The 15,496-nt window shown below is 37.8% G+C and overlaps 1 protein-coding gene across 11 annotated transcripts in view; it reads right to left on the bottom strand.

The window, feature by feature from the left end:
* The window catches only part of Dab (DAB adaptor protein), a 43,338-nt gene that overhangs the window by 17,621 nt on the left and 10,221 nt on the right, over nucleotides 1–15,496 (bottom strand). For 7 of the 11 annotated variants that reach the window (XM_073985200.1, XM_073985203.1, XM_073985202.1 and 4 more), the window contains 3 exons: nucleotides 4,068–4,744; nucleotides 3,838–4,002; nucleotides 3,218–3,776 (listed from right to left, as the gene is read on the bottom strand). In XM_073985200.1, coding sequence (XP_073841301.1) covers nucleotides 3,218–3,776; nucleotides 3,838–4,002; nucleotides 4,068–4,744 — 1,401 coding nt within the window. Of the gene's footprint in view, nucleotides 1–3,217; nucleotides 3,777–3,837; nucleotides 4,003–4,067; nucleotides 4,745–8,642; nucleotides 11,734–15,496 lie in introns of those variants that run through there. The other 4 variants (XM_073985194.1, XM_073985195.1, XM_073985197.1 and 1 more) reach the window with 2 other exon arrangements.

Below are 15,496 nucleotides of genomic sequence, written 5' to 3'. Positions count from 1 at the left end.
AATTAGTGGCTGCACATCCCCAAACCTAACCTAACCTAACCTAACCTATATAAATAATTTCAATCCCTTTAAGTTTCCTGTAAGAAAAGCCATCATACCTGCAATGTTACAAGGTATCTTGGCGTAATTCTGAGCCAATAAGAAATAAATGTCAAGGAACGCGCCAAGACCGGTCTGATAGCACTGCATCGGTAAGAACTGAGACCACAACTCACCCACAGAATTTTCATGAGCATTGTACGCCAAATTCTCACCTATTGATCTCTGGTGTGGTGGAATGCTTTGAACAATTAATTTACCTAACCTAACAGATCTACAAATTTCAGTTCACAATCTTGTTTAGACCAGTGTTATGTTCCATAGTGTAAATTTACATTTAATATAGTATTTATACATACAGATTTTTGGAAAAGGTGAAATATTGTGCTTGTGGTGCTATTTGATGGGATATGATAACAATGCAATTGTGTTTGATACACTGACAATAAATGTACATAAAGAGAGTAAATTGCTTGTGTCATTAAGGAATGTAGTTGATGTTGTTGTTATGAAGAATCAAATTTAAACATAGGGTTACTCGGCCGTCGTAGTGATCTCCTATAAATTAGTGATCCCCTAATGCCGGGGTGTCAAGCTAACTTGTCGAAGGACGCGTGAGAGCAAACTGCATTTGGGTAGAACTCAAAAGGTAATCAACAGAACTTTTTAAAACCGGCGGTGACACGCCCTTAAAGTATATGCATTAGCTTCGTAGGACCATTTGACAAGAAGAATACAAACGCACAATTGTGAAAGCAGGACAAACATTTAATCTAACACTCATAAAAGCTTAACGTTAACTGTAGTGTCTTGCAAGCAGAGATTCTTTGTTATCAGGAAAGCAGCACAGGCGTTTAGGGGACCTGAAATCAGTCTCACATGACCCGAGAATATATATGCCTATAATCCGGCGGCCATTAAGGCTCTAAACTCTGCTGGCTTCCAGAACATAGTAACGAAGTAGCTGATGAACTAGCTCGGGGTGGCTTTAAGTCAGCGATATGCACCATATTTTTCCATTGCATAATTTAGGGGGTGTCATTGTTGTTGTTGTAGCAGCATGAAACCTACGTACAAGCATAGGTTTCGGGTCAATCCGGTACGAAAGAACCCGCTGCCGTTGTATTGAGGTGTTATTGTATGAGTGCATGCTTTTTGAATTAGTTGAATTGTGTGTGTGGAGAGAGAAACATTCACTGAGAGCACGTGTGCGCTCTCTTGCCTAACGCTGATTTAAGTCGATCTATATAGCACCATAGATGTGCTACTACATCGGCAAATTTCGTGATATCTAAGTTAAGAAGGGCAACCGCCGATTGCATATGGAATCTGGATGTAGAATATCTAAAGCGATATGGCGAGCAAACACCCAACGGATGAAGATTACTGTGGGACTCACTACGGGACACTGTAGGGATATATATCTTATATTAAGACTGAATGCGGTGGCGTCGGCTACTCTAGATCAGTGCCGACCAAGAAGAGCAAAGACAAAAATGTGAATGTATTAAAAACATTCGCAATTTTGAGAGTGTGTTAATAAATTTGTGTGCACGCTAGCTACAAAACGAAAACAAATCAAAACATTTGCTCTCTCATGCACTCTCTTGCGTTCGGGTCTTGTGTGTGTGTGATTTGCCAAAAAACTTCGTAACCTCAACAATACCAACGAACGGCATGGCTCTAGATCACAGCCGACCAAGAAGAGGGCACACAAAATTCTCAATATTTGCAACTTTTGACAGAGTGTTAGTAACGACGACCACAGAAATACAACCAAAGCGAAGACATGTATGAACGTATGAGTGAAAAAAGCAACAACCACATTATGTTTTTGTTTGTTTTCATTCATTTACACTGTGCGTGAGAGAGAGAAGCAAATGCAAAAACAACTCAGTGGGCGCCCTCACTATACTGTCTAGGCAAAGAAGCGCGTCCCTGCTCTAGATTATGTAGAAATGCAGAAGAAATAGAGATAGAACATCTACTTTGCAATTGTCCTTACTGCACCCAAGAAAACGTCGATTTCATTGTAGATATGAGACAAATTTGCCCAAAACATATCATGACATGCCAAATACATCTAACTTATTATTTCTTACTCTCATTCTGTTCCTTGCTTAACCATCAAACAATAATAAATCCTTATCCCGGAAATTCTTCACCTTCACATTCAATTTAACTAGGAACAACCATTAAATCTTATGATCATAATCTTCAAAATCTATCTATCCAGGATGAACACAATGGACCAGAGGTATCAGAGTGAAAAGTGGCACGTCCCTAAACATAACCTTTTCAACTGCCTAGCCAAACCTTCTCAACTAACACCAGAAACCTGGTTGCAGCTCATTGAAACTGCCATATTTTCAGACCTTGAAATTGAATCGGTTATTTCCTTACGGTGAAGAAAATTTTGCTTAGTGATATTATGGAGCTTATCGAGCATAGTTTTGATCATTACAGTTCACTGAAAGTTCCCCGACAAAAGTTCAAACACTTAGCTGCAATTCAATCCTTGTGGGTCTGTTTACAGCAATATATTTTTGAATTTATGAAAGTCATACAAGTTTCAATAAAAACGCCTACCATCATTAACGAAAATTTTGATTTTTTAAAGATTCAATTTTTTTAAATAGAATTTAGTTTGGGAGAACAATCTTGGAAATTAATTTTAGTCTAATGGGCCAAGGATATGCTTATGTCGACAAACCCCACTGTTACTATCGTACAGGTTTTATCAAAGGTAAAAATCGAATGAAATCCAGTCCAACAATAACCAACAACAAAGGCTTAGTACGCTAGCATTAGGTATCTATCTGAATTAGCTTGTTGTCCATCGGCAACAACATTTTAACGCAAGATATATCCATTACTGGCCTAGCTCTGGCAATCGTTGACAAAAAATACTGCTGCCTATACAATTTCGATACTACAATACCCCAATAACGTTATAGTGTAGTTTAATGTTTTAATGAAATTGTGCTTCCAAACAAAAAATACATTTTAAATTATAAAACTTTGGATATACAACACATGATTATGGTGGTGGTGATGGTGTTAAAATATGAAACGTTTAGTGATATGAACAAACTGAAGTAGATAGTAGGTTGGTAGGTACACGTGCAAGTCTAGTAGATTATTAAAATAAGAACTCTTTTAAATACAGCAAACTCACCGGATTTTATTTCTACTTTTGATTGATCTGCTGAGGATGCCGCTGCTGCTGTTTGGAAAATATCCGTTAGACTAGAACTATTTGCTATTGAATTCGTGGCATCAGCATTTGTGGCCGTAGTAGTGGTAATATTTGTCATCTCACCCATGTTCGGCGGCATAGCCGATGATGTCGAACATGATACCGTTTCGTATATATGACTGGGTGGTGTTGCAGTAGACTCACGTGCTGCCAATGGAGCCCGCGATGTTAGTGGTACACTGCCTGCAAGAGTTGAGGCCAATGGCGGCATACCCATTAGACCAGGCATCATGGTTTTAGATGTATCGAAAACATCATTGTGGGCATCCAATTCACGTAACCAACTATCATCATCGTCCATGGGTTGAAGAGTGTTGGTAATAGCACATGTACCCGTTGACGAAACAGGTGACTGTCGTGTTTGTGTGGCGGAAGGTGAAAGCAATGACGAGGTAGCGACATTGGCTGTATTCGATAAATCAATACTTTTTGCAGAAGTTTTGCTGCGAGAACGTCCGGGCTCAGGTGGTGGCAAGGCCTGCAAAAACAAATATGTATTACAATATAATGTAATAGAGTAATTGTGTTTTTAACTTTACCGGAAAATTTGAAAATGAATCACCAAATGGATCATCATTTCCTATTGAAGTTTTTGATACCGTTCCATCATTGGGTGTTATACGTTCCATTTGGTTAATGCCTCTTTGCAAGGAGCTAAGTTCTTGCTCTAAATCCACCAAATCGGCCACTGATTCTGGAGATATCTGTTAATGTTTCAAGATTATTGGGTTTTAGTTTGGTAATTAATTTCTTCGAAGGCGAAACTTACCTCTTTTGAAGCTCCCTTAGAATCCAAGTTAACCCCCAGACGATTATTGGATGATGTATTCGTTGAATTACTGGCCATATTATTCAACATACTTAGGGTAGCTGCCGAATTGCTTGAACCACCGCCACCTCCTAAACCACCAGACAAATCATTTTGACCGGCCCCTGTGCCGGCACTTTTAAGCGATGACAACGACGACAATTGATGTTGATCATGATGATGCATAGATTTCGATTGGATTTGTTGGCGGGCCAATTCAATTTCCTTTTTCTTAAGCTCGAATACAACTTGAAAGAGATCACGCATTGCCAATACAACCTGTGATGCCGCCTTATCGGTTTTAATTCCAAAAAATCGATGACCACTATCCGGTGAGCCAAATATATAGCCAAATGCACGCGAATCGGTCATATCTTGGGCAATAAATGAAATCTTATGTACCGGATGATGATACAACGAATCGCCGGTTTTCTCATCACGCAATCGCAAACCATCTATGGTAACATGGATGGTGATGCGTTGTTTGTGCTCGCCCGCTGCCCTTATGGCCATTTTCAAATCTTGTAAGGCCTCTTGGCACATGCGATCGCCACGTGCCTCACCCACCTCCAGTATGCCAATAAGTTTGGCCTTGAATTGTACGCCATCGCCAAAGAAACGCCCCGGATCATTACGATCTACAAAGAGATATTGAAATTGTAAATAAAATATGTTAGAAATTGTTTACTCTTAATTCCAACTAAAAGTACATTTAAATTTGTTCATCTTATACATTTTATTAACAATATTTTCTTAGTTTAATAAAAGTTCTATGATTAACCTTTTAACAATATACAAGTTTTGGGGGTTAAAACGCAAACCGAAAGTAGCAGAACTAAATTTGCTGTGAACCAATTCATATTTAAAAAAATAGCATTTTTAGTGACAATTTTCGGGGAAAAATTTGATAAATTTCGTAAACATGTTTCAATCATTGGACACGCACTCTTTAAATGTGAAGTTTCCTTCACATCGCTTGCAAAATATTGTCTGGTATTGAACTTTGAATCCCAGATAGAAGAAAGCACTGACGGCGGGTATATTGCGAAAATCTATTATTCAAACACTCATACAAGCCATACTGCAACTCGTCGTCAACGTAGCATCCCAGCAAACCAAATGTCTTATGCCTGACACATCGGAACAATTTCGAAAGCAAAATCGTTCAGATTTCGTTCCGATTTCTAAACGATTTTTCGTAGGAGAATTCGTTCGGATTTCGTTTCGATTTCGGAGAAAATGTAGGAAGTAAATTTCAGAGAGAGAATTGTTTCCTTCGATATTCATACAAAATCGTTCAGAAATCTTTACACAATTGAGACGCTGACAAAACGGTTTCCGACCACAGAGATCATGCTCTGGAAGGCGTCGACACCTTTTGTTATTTGGAGAGTATAAATACAAAAGACGGGGCTCCGATGCCGATATGCAAAGCCCCAAAAATAAAGCTGGAATTGCTTTCCATAAAATGAGGAAAGTATGGACCAACCGCAAAATAAGAAAAGGTACCAAGCTGCGATTATTCAACGCAAGCACCAAACCAATACTACTTAACGAATGCGAAACTTTGAAGGTGACCATAACCATGAATGAAACTCTGGAAGTATCTTTAAAAAAATTATTACGAAAAATATTCAACTTTTTCTGACCGGTCACAATTTCCAATACAGACATTCTGCAACTCACGTCATCGGAACCTATTGGAAAGGTAATAAAAAGGTGCAAATGGAGATGGATAGTCATATGGTTAGAATAGACGACACTGACCTAAACAAAATGGCCTCCGAATGAAGGACATCCAAAGCTGGCATGGACAAGAACAAGAAGGGTTTGAAATTGATTTGAACACTAGATGCCAACATCGATGACGGTGGAATATTTATGTGGACAAATTAGATCTGACGTCGTCCAGAAATGCATATTAGCCCTCGGAAATGTATATACTGGAAATAAGGATACAGATTAATTGACCAGAAACGTTTCATAGGCTATGGACCTATAGGTCATGGGCTCAATAACATCAAACCAAGACAAAATTATGGTGATAAGTTTAACCACAGCTGAAAAATTATGTTTTCCTGTAGGAAAATTGAATTCTCGACCTCTTGTGAGACCAAATCGGGCGTGTCAACCATTGCTCCATGTTGTCGCGGTGAGTGTAATAGCAGAATATTCCACTGAAATAGGGTATTGAAAGTTTCTGAAATGTTTTGCTATTATCGGCATATTCTAACCTAGGTAAAATAGACATATTTGTAATATTTATGAATAATACTTATCAATACTTATCAATAGTCACGGTGCGCCTTAACTAATTTTAAATGGAAGGTGCTTACACCTGGGAAGTTTTTGCAGATTCTGAAACTACAATGCTCATAGATGAGAAATATCAAGTAACAAAAAAATCGCCGGAGGGATTTTTAAATAAATCGCGATTTAAGTTCACATTTTTAGGTATTCTTTAGGTTTTCAGGATTTTGCTGGGAAACCGCGGGTCCTATATAAATATGCCTAAGGAAAATGTTGTAGCTGTAAAAATTCTCCACAAGATAGACCTTTATGATATTTTCGTTGGTTTTACCGTTTTTGAGATATAGAAGTTCAAATTGAGACAATGCACGGACTGTATCGCCTCCTTATAAAACAATGCCATTACTGCAATTTCCCAAATTAAACTTATATATCTTGAAAATGGTACAACATAGGAAAAATAAATCATCCAATCTTGTAGAGAATTTTCATAGCTTCAACATTTTCTTTAGTCCCAATTTGGTATGACTTGCGGTTTCCAAGCAAAATCTTGAAGACTTAAGATAAAAACCTAAAAATTTGAATTGAACCTCTACATCTCAAAAATGTTAAAACCTACGAAAAACCCTAAAGGTCAGTCTTGTAGAGAATTTTCACAGCTACAATATTTTCTTTAGACTCATTTCGATACGAATTGCGATTCCAAGGAAAATCGTGGAAACCAAAAAAACCTAAAATTGTGAATTTTGATCGCGATTTATTTAAAAATCCCTCCGGCGATTTTTTCTGATTTTTTAAGTTTTCTTATCTATGAACATTGCTGTTTCAGAATCCGCGAAATCTTCCGATGTGTAAGCGGTTTTCAACAACAGTTAGTTAAGGAGCACTGAGCATGATATTGTTTTATGAGGAGGCGAAACAGTCAGTGCATTGTCTCAATTTGAACTTCTATATCTCAAAAACGGTAAAATGTACGAAAATATCATAAAGGCCAATCTTGTGGAGAATTTTCACATCTACATCATTTTCTTTAGGCCCATTTACATAGGACCCGCGGTTTCCCAGCAAAATCGTGAAAACCTAAAGAACCCCTAAATATGTGAACTTAAATCGCGATTTATTCGAAAATCCCTCCGGCGATTTTTTTTATTTCTTGATATTTCTCATCTATGAGCATTGTAGTTTCAGAATCTGCAAAAACTTCCCAGGTGTAAGCACCTTCCATTTAAATTTGGTTAAGGCACACCGTGTAGTATAAAGAAAACTTTTTTCCTTTATTTATTCCACTTGGGAACATAGGGCTTACAAGAAAATTCCATTCGATTATGACAGTTTCAATCTCTTTACATTACATACTTATATGTTTTGAAACAAGAAGAAAACTTAAAAGTGAAAAAATTTGCGTGGCCAAGATTTGCACCTACCCATAGCAAAACATTTGAATCTCTGGCCGAAGTCTGGCTATTTAGGAAGAAATTACAATTTAAAAATATTTTATTCGAAGCTCATATCTCGAAAAACAAGGACTTCCTCCATAAATAAAAGTTGTATTTTATTGTGATCTGGGAGGCGAGGTTCGCCTATGGACAAAAAGAATCATCACAAACCCAAAATTTCCGGGAAATTCAAATACATACATTCCAAGAGTTTTAACGTCCTCTATACAGTCAGACAGCCAGACGAACACGTTAAAAACGATTTAAAATTGTCTGAGGGGATTCGGTGTTAACATATGCGAAGTCTTAAGTCTTATGACCATATCAAAATGAATAAAATGAATATAACCTCTTTACCTGAATTACTTTCTCCAATTTAAAATTGTATCCCCAAACACTTTACAATCGTTTACGGTGAAGGGTAATAAATGAAGTCACATTAATTAAATTTAATTCGAATGTAGGGTATTAACAACAACAGTCACTCTCAAACAATTAGCGTCTAAAACAAAAACAATTAGAATACAAGTATTTGAGGAATTTCTATTCTAGGAAACATGATAATCAAAAGTATTTAGATATACAGTACGAATAAAAAGTATTTAGAATCACACAAACTATCACATTACTACTAAAAGGCTAAATTTCATTTTACAAACTTGCCAATGCCGATAATTGAATCTTCTGCATTTTGCGCTTACTTTGTTTATGTCCTCCTCCATTATACATCCATCTACTCTCTCTCCCAAGTCAATACAATTATTATTCAGCATTTGTAGGCAATAAAGCATTTAACTAATAATAACAATAACCGCAATAATAACAACAACAATGATAGAAAAGAACATACACTTCATATAATTGTCTCCAGAGATGGCTGTTGATGTCCCATTGTGGGTGCTGGCATCATGTTTTGAATGGCTGCTACTAAAACTACTGGCAATGGAGAGTGTTGATGAGGCTGCAGATAGTTTGGATACCAATGATTTTACCATAGTGTACTATTTTAACCATACGATTGTATATTCTTGGATGCGGATGGTGTACCCCTTTAAGAAATAAGGAAACCGATATAGCGCCAGACGATGAGATTTTCAACGGGTGTGATTTACCACCTTCGGTTGAGTGTTTTATTTTTCTTCTAATGATGCAATGGAATTCTGTGTGTACAATATTGCGGCAATTGAATTAAATAAACATAGCGAACGAATGAGACTGGCGGCTAGGCTAGACATAAAACGGCGAACCGAGCCAGAGCACAGTAGCAGTAGACAACAAGAAAAAACACGACAAAACATTAGTAGTGGCTTGTCATTGCTTCTTCCCCGCTCTTTAGATCAGCTTGCTCTAGTTATTGTATTCGAAATGTCACAGTCCCATGCATCTAGATAATAAAGGTGACAAGGCATTCAGATATCATCCTCGTCTCTTCCTCTTGGGCAAAGAATCTGCAACAAAAGCCTATGGCACACACCGATGAACGGATAGGTTTGTGGGTGGCTGGGTGGGTGATGTCGTTGATGATGCTGACCGATAATAATACTCTGTAGTAGATTAGTTACTGTTGAAGATAAGCAGCCACCGAGATATGTAGATAGGTAGGGCAGCTATTTGTTTAAATGCTATGTTTACAATTAGTTCACTCATTCAATTGAAATTTCACATTACAAAAACAACACATATTCCTATGTTTGTATTTTTAATTCCCATTCTTCTCATTTCGCATTCTTTTTCACTCTTTTCGAAAAAGCTTTCATCCACAAATTTAGGGCAAAGTAACTGACTGGCTCCACACGTCTCTGCTGGATTTTCTGATATTCTTTCACTGTTCTATTTCATCTCCCAAACTGTGCTGTGCGATGTGAATGTTTGCAAAATATTGTAACTTGTCTCAAATTGTTTTCTATTTTCCACACACAGCTAATTCCAGTTAAACACAAAGTTTATAATTTAATACGTAAATTAATTTGTTTTGTTTGTTTTCTGTATTGTTTGTAGTAGTTTTAATAAAATCAATTGCCGATTATCTCGCGCTCTTATTCTATGCACGTATGTTTCGTGTTTTTTAACAATAACAAAGGCACTCAGCTATAGCTATTCATTTGCAGCTGTGTTGCTGCTTTAGATACTCGGCAAATGACAGCAAAATGCATCTAGTAGATTGTTTTTAATCAACACAGATACTTCTTCTTCTTCTTCAGACATATGTTTCATATGTCGATTCCACCATGTTTGGCGGGTGGAATTTAAAATGACATGAGACACTAAGTCTATGTTGCCACTTTCACGGGTAAAAATATATTTCATGGGAATATTGTAGATTTTTGATTTGTTTCACTGGATAATTGTAGTTATGATAATAATTTGCGTTAGTTTGCTAATTTTGTTCTTTAACTTTTTAAATGTTGATGTCTGCATCCTTGTAGTATTTCCATAAGGCAAAGTATGCCTTAACGTTGTTCATTTTCAGTATAATGTCGATTGATGGTTGGTGTATACCAAGATTTTGTAGCTTTTGTAAGAGGAAAAGTCTTGTGTTGATGTTTATATTCGGACAATTGAAAGTGACGTGGTCCATAGTTTGGATTTCACCACAACCACATCTGTCGGAGCTGGTTATGTTTATTCTATGGAGATGTTGTTTCATCTGATTGTGACCGAATCTCAGTCTAATTGTTGTTGTTGCGACGCTTCGTGGCATTTTAATGTTTCGGAACCAAGAAAGACAGTTGACTTTAGGAGAAAACGAGTAAAAACGCCTGCCGTATATGCTTGCATCCCATTTGTCTTGCCAAGATGTAACTGCTGAAGATTTATCGTGTTGTCTCAAATCAGATGGACATAAGTTTGGGTAGGTGTCGGTTGGGTAGTGGTTCGTCGCAATAAGGTCCACATACTCGTTTCCATCGATGCCACAATGGCTAGGCACCCATAGAAAGTGTACGGTGAAGGCCTCCCTAGACATTTGGTATACCTCATTCTTTATTTTATAAATAGAGGGATGGGTATTTTTGCAGTTTTGGGATCCAATGGCCTGTAGGACCGATTTACTGTCAGTGATGACGATATACTTTCCAGGATCACAGGTTCTAACGAGCAATAAAGCTTCAACTATCGCGTGCGCTTCTGCAGAGAAGATGGAACAGTTTTTATCTAAGGTGAAGGATGCTTCAATGTCCAAGGACGGCATCCATAAGGCACAGCTGGTTTTGTCTGCAGTTTTTGAGCCATCTGTGAATACGCTGGTGTAATCGGGGAATTTAGTCTGCATAGTCATATTGTATATATTAATAATGTCTTCTGTTGACGAGCGATTTTTGCAAATGTCGAGAAATGTTAGGTTGGCATGGAACAGGTTAGCTTGAAGCGGGTATTCATATTGAATAGGCCGATGTAGCTTAATGATGTTATTTCCTGTTATTTTTTCGTGATACAATTGAAAAAGAGTGGGCCGAGCTTGGAACTGTTGATTATATTTTTGAATGAATTTATTAACTGGATTTCTGCAATCGGCAATTATATTGTTAATATAACCACTGGCCAGAAATTTGAATCTCTCCGGCAACGGCATAACATTGGCCTCTACTTCCAACGACTGTGTATGGGTGGAAATCATTGCTCCCAGAGCAGTTCGAAGTGCTCGGAACTGGATTCTTTGTATTTTGAGCATTTTGTTTAATGGACAATCAAGTAAAAGATGAGCCATGTATTCAATTTTTGGCCTTACCACGCCCATATATAGGCGAATGAGTTGCTGCGGGTTGCCTCCCCAGGATACCCCGCATAGCGACCGTATAATGTTAATAAATTGGAAAGTACTTTTATGTATATGATCGATATGTGGTACAAGGCTAAGCTTAGAGTCTAGGATGAACCCTAAAAAGTTGAAGTTATTGACAGACTCAATGCGTATGTCATTAATGCTCAAGTCAATCGGGATCTGTATGGAACCTCGACTAGAAGGTTTGAAGACCATGCACTTTGACTTTTGCGGGGAAAGGTCCAATTGTAATTCTTTAAGTCTGTCCACAAGACAATTCAATGCATTCTGTATTTTCCCTTTGGCAACATTTATGTCTGTTTCAGCACAGAAAATGACAAGGTCATCTGCATAACCTAAAATTTCCACATCCAGGTCTTTGAATATATCATTTATGTATACATTGAAGCTTAACGGGCTCAGGACGGAGCCTTGCGGCGTTCCTGTAAAAGATCTTCTTGTATCGAGTTTTTCGGAGTCAATGATGAGTTCTTTGAAAAGGAATAGACGATGTAATATTGAACAGGTATGATCACTTATGCCGAGCTGTCTATATTTTTCAATTAAGATATTTATGTTAACGTTCTCGAAAGCGCTTTTGATATCCAGGAATATTGCTACCAAATACTTATATTCTCTTTTGGCTAGTTGAGCTGCTGACCATACGCAGGTGACATTGTCCCGAGTTGATCTATTTTTGCGGAATCCAGACTGGGCATCATGCAATTTACTGTTAGTTTCTAATTGATGATCGATTCTTCGAAAGATCATACGTTCAAATATCTTACGCCAGCAAGAAATTAAAGCGATGGAACGGTAGGAGTGTGGATCGTCAACAGGTTTGCCTTTTTTGTGTATGGGACATACCTTATATTGCATCCATGAGTTTGGAATATCTCCTGAGCGCCATATGTGATTGTACAATAATAAAAGCTCATTTTTTATATCGTCATTGAAGTTCTTTATATGGCCGTGACGAGCACCATCAAGGCCAGCGCTAGTATCCTTGGAGGATTCAATAGCTGCATTTAGCTCATCCATAGAAAAGTCGTTGTCACTTGACGCAGGAACCACAGGAGGAGGTGCATTGATTGGGCCAACCGGTCCGGAAAGTATGTCGTAGAATTTTTCTACGCACGCTTCCGGTATGGCTTTGTAGTTATTGGTGTATCTGCCTCTAAACTTTTTCACAATGTTCCAAAGATCTGTTGGGGTAACGTCAGCGCTTATATCTTCACACATTTGTTGCCAACCTTTTCGCTTTTCTTCTCTAAGCGTGTAGAAGTATTCCTTTTGACAGGACTTTAGTTTTTCATTGTTGTCTCTGTTTGGCAATTTTTTAAAACGAGCAAGAGCCCTAGTTAGTTTGGCCTTTACTTTTTTACATTTTAAATTCCACCAACTGTTATCAGGATAATCTTTTTTCCCAACTGGGACTTTAAATTTCTTGTAAAATTTTTGAGATAAATTTTCAAATTTTGTTGCGACTGGGCAGTGTGAATATTCGTCATCATCAAATATATCGACTAAACCATCGTTAAGACGGTCTGGTTTTATGTGTTTTGGTACTCCATAGGTGGTTTTGCGGCTTGTTGCGCGTATTCTAAAATCCATAATTATAGCACAGTGGTCAGAACCCAAACATTCATTTAAAGTATACCAAGTAGTAGCAAGAGCAATTGAAGGGCTACAAATAGACAGGTCCAAAGCCGAAGGGGTGGCACTACCGAAATATGTTAGTGAACCATCATTCAAAAGTACAAGATCTTTGTCTTCTATAAAATGAAGCATGTTTTCTCCTCGGGCATCAGTATTGGTGCAACCCCATACCTGGTTATGACTGTTGAAGTCGCCACACATAATAATTTTAGCGTTTAGAGGAATAGATGAAGCAATACTCATAAGATCTGCTGAGTTGAAGGTCACATTTGGTGGAATATAAGTGGATATGATTACGATTGGGCCGATTTCGCTGTTTATACTACATGCAATTACTTCTATATTTCTATTTAAAATATTGATGTCAATGTTGGTGAATTTAATAGATTTCTTTATTAGAATGGCAACACCGCCACCGTAGGTAATTCGGTCTTTCCTTAAAATGTCATAGCTGGGAATTGAAAAATCATCTGAGTTATCCAAGTACGTCTCCGATATGCAAGCAATGTCCACCCCTGAGTCTTTCAGGAATTGAGACAGTTGCGGTTTTTTATTTCTTATGCTTCTTAAATTAATCTGAAGTATTCTCATGGTCATCAAGACGCTTCATTTTCTCTTTTTGAAATGCTTCAAAAAGATGTAATGGTGTATTGATGCCGCTATCGGAGCTTGTGGATAGATGATTGGAATTTTGAGTACTGGTGAGGTTGGTTGTAGGTGTAATTGGTTGAGAATTGTTGTTATTAAGGGTGAAATTTTGTACTTGATTATTCTGTGTATTTTCAATTGTTGTGGAGTTGCAAAGCGAGTTTAAGTTGAACTCGGCATGAGTAGCAATAGACTCAGCAACGCTAGTGGATACATCTAGGTTTGTTTGATTTCCGTGCATGTCAGAGCCTGCTGACATGGTCTCAGCATTAGACTCTATTAGGTCAGGATCATCCTGAAGAGGATCCGGAACAGTGTCATTAGCAGTTGTATTTTTAAGTTTTCTTTTTTTACCAACTTTGGCATTTACTTTCAGCTTTGGACGCTTCGCATTTATTTCTGGAAATTCTTCCATCGAAATGTGGAAAATGTCCGAAGAAATGGGTTGCTTAGTAGCCTCTCTTGTTTCCATGATCTTTGGGGTTCTTTCTTCAGCTTCCTTTTTAGCTTTTTGCCTAATCTCTTCTCGAACTTCACACTGATTAGACCTTGAGTCATGTGGTCTTCCACAGTTAATACATTTTGGTATTAGTGAACAAATGCCCGTATGTGCGGTGCCGCAGCGTGGGCATAGATCGTGCAATCGGTTGCAGACTCGAGCAGAGTGCCCGTATCTCCAACATCTCTTACACTGAAGAATCCGCTCAATGAACGGTTTGACCGGAAAGAAAACCTTGTTTAATGATACGTGGGATGGTAATTTGTCACCACAGAAAGACAACATTACCGCTTCCGAATTAATTCTACTTCCTTCACTAGAAGGATCAGGTCTAGTGAAGCGCTTGACTTCGGTTATGTCGATGTCTTCAGCGATCGGACCATATTCGGCCTTATGTTTAATACTTAGATTTTCAAATATAAACTTTTCAGTAAATTCATCATTTGCTGGAATTTGCACTACGGCCTTAGTTTCGCAGAGCTCAGCAGGAATAAAAACGCTGTATGCCTTGCGAAGGTCTTCATTGGCAGCAATATCATTGATGGTGTCACGGTTCTTACAGATGATTTTCATCTTGCGTTTTGTGACAAAATGAGTTTCTAAATTTTCATACTTATCGTGTAGGTCACTTGCAATTTTCATAACAGGAATACTTGTGCCTCTTTGGTATGCCTGCAGAATTGCTATGTACTCTCGCCTGTAGCTCACATATTTTTTAATTCGGGGTAAAGGGTATTTGTACCCATCTTCCAAAGTAATTTCACCGGCCTCAGGCCAAACCATATTCACTTATCAAAATTGTAATTAATGAATGTGAAAAAATAAGATTTTTTTCGCTTGAAAAAATTTGAGCGTCCTATTCGTTCGGTGTTTTTCGAGCCAATCCTCAACACAGATACATCTCTCTTGTGGATGCATGTGTGTACGGTCAAAGCCGTCAAAGTAACACCGGCGTTAATTTAAGCCATTTAAGCCGCCTTTGTTAACGGCTTCAACGGCTCTATGAAATACAGTTTGTCAACTATTTATTTGCTAGTTGGACAAGTTAAATAAGTCCAAGTTTAAGTTTAACTTAAATCATATTTTATTTTTCGTATTAAAGTTTTAAATATTAGGTCTGTTCGAAAATTTATATAAC

Source organism: Musca autumnalis, unplaced genomic scaffold, assembly GCF_047663935.1.
Source record: "Musca autumnalis isolate F117 unplaced genomic scaffold, ASM4766393v1 scaffold_4, whole genome shotgun sequence".
Lineage (NCBI taxonomy): Eukaryota > Metazoa > Arthropoda > Insecta > Diptera > Muscidae > Musca > Musca autumnalis.
This window is presented reverse-complemented; position numbering and strand designations above follow the sequence as displayed.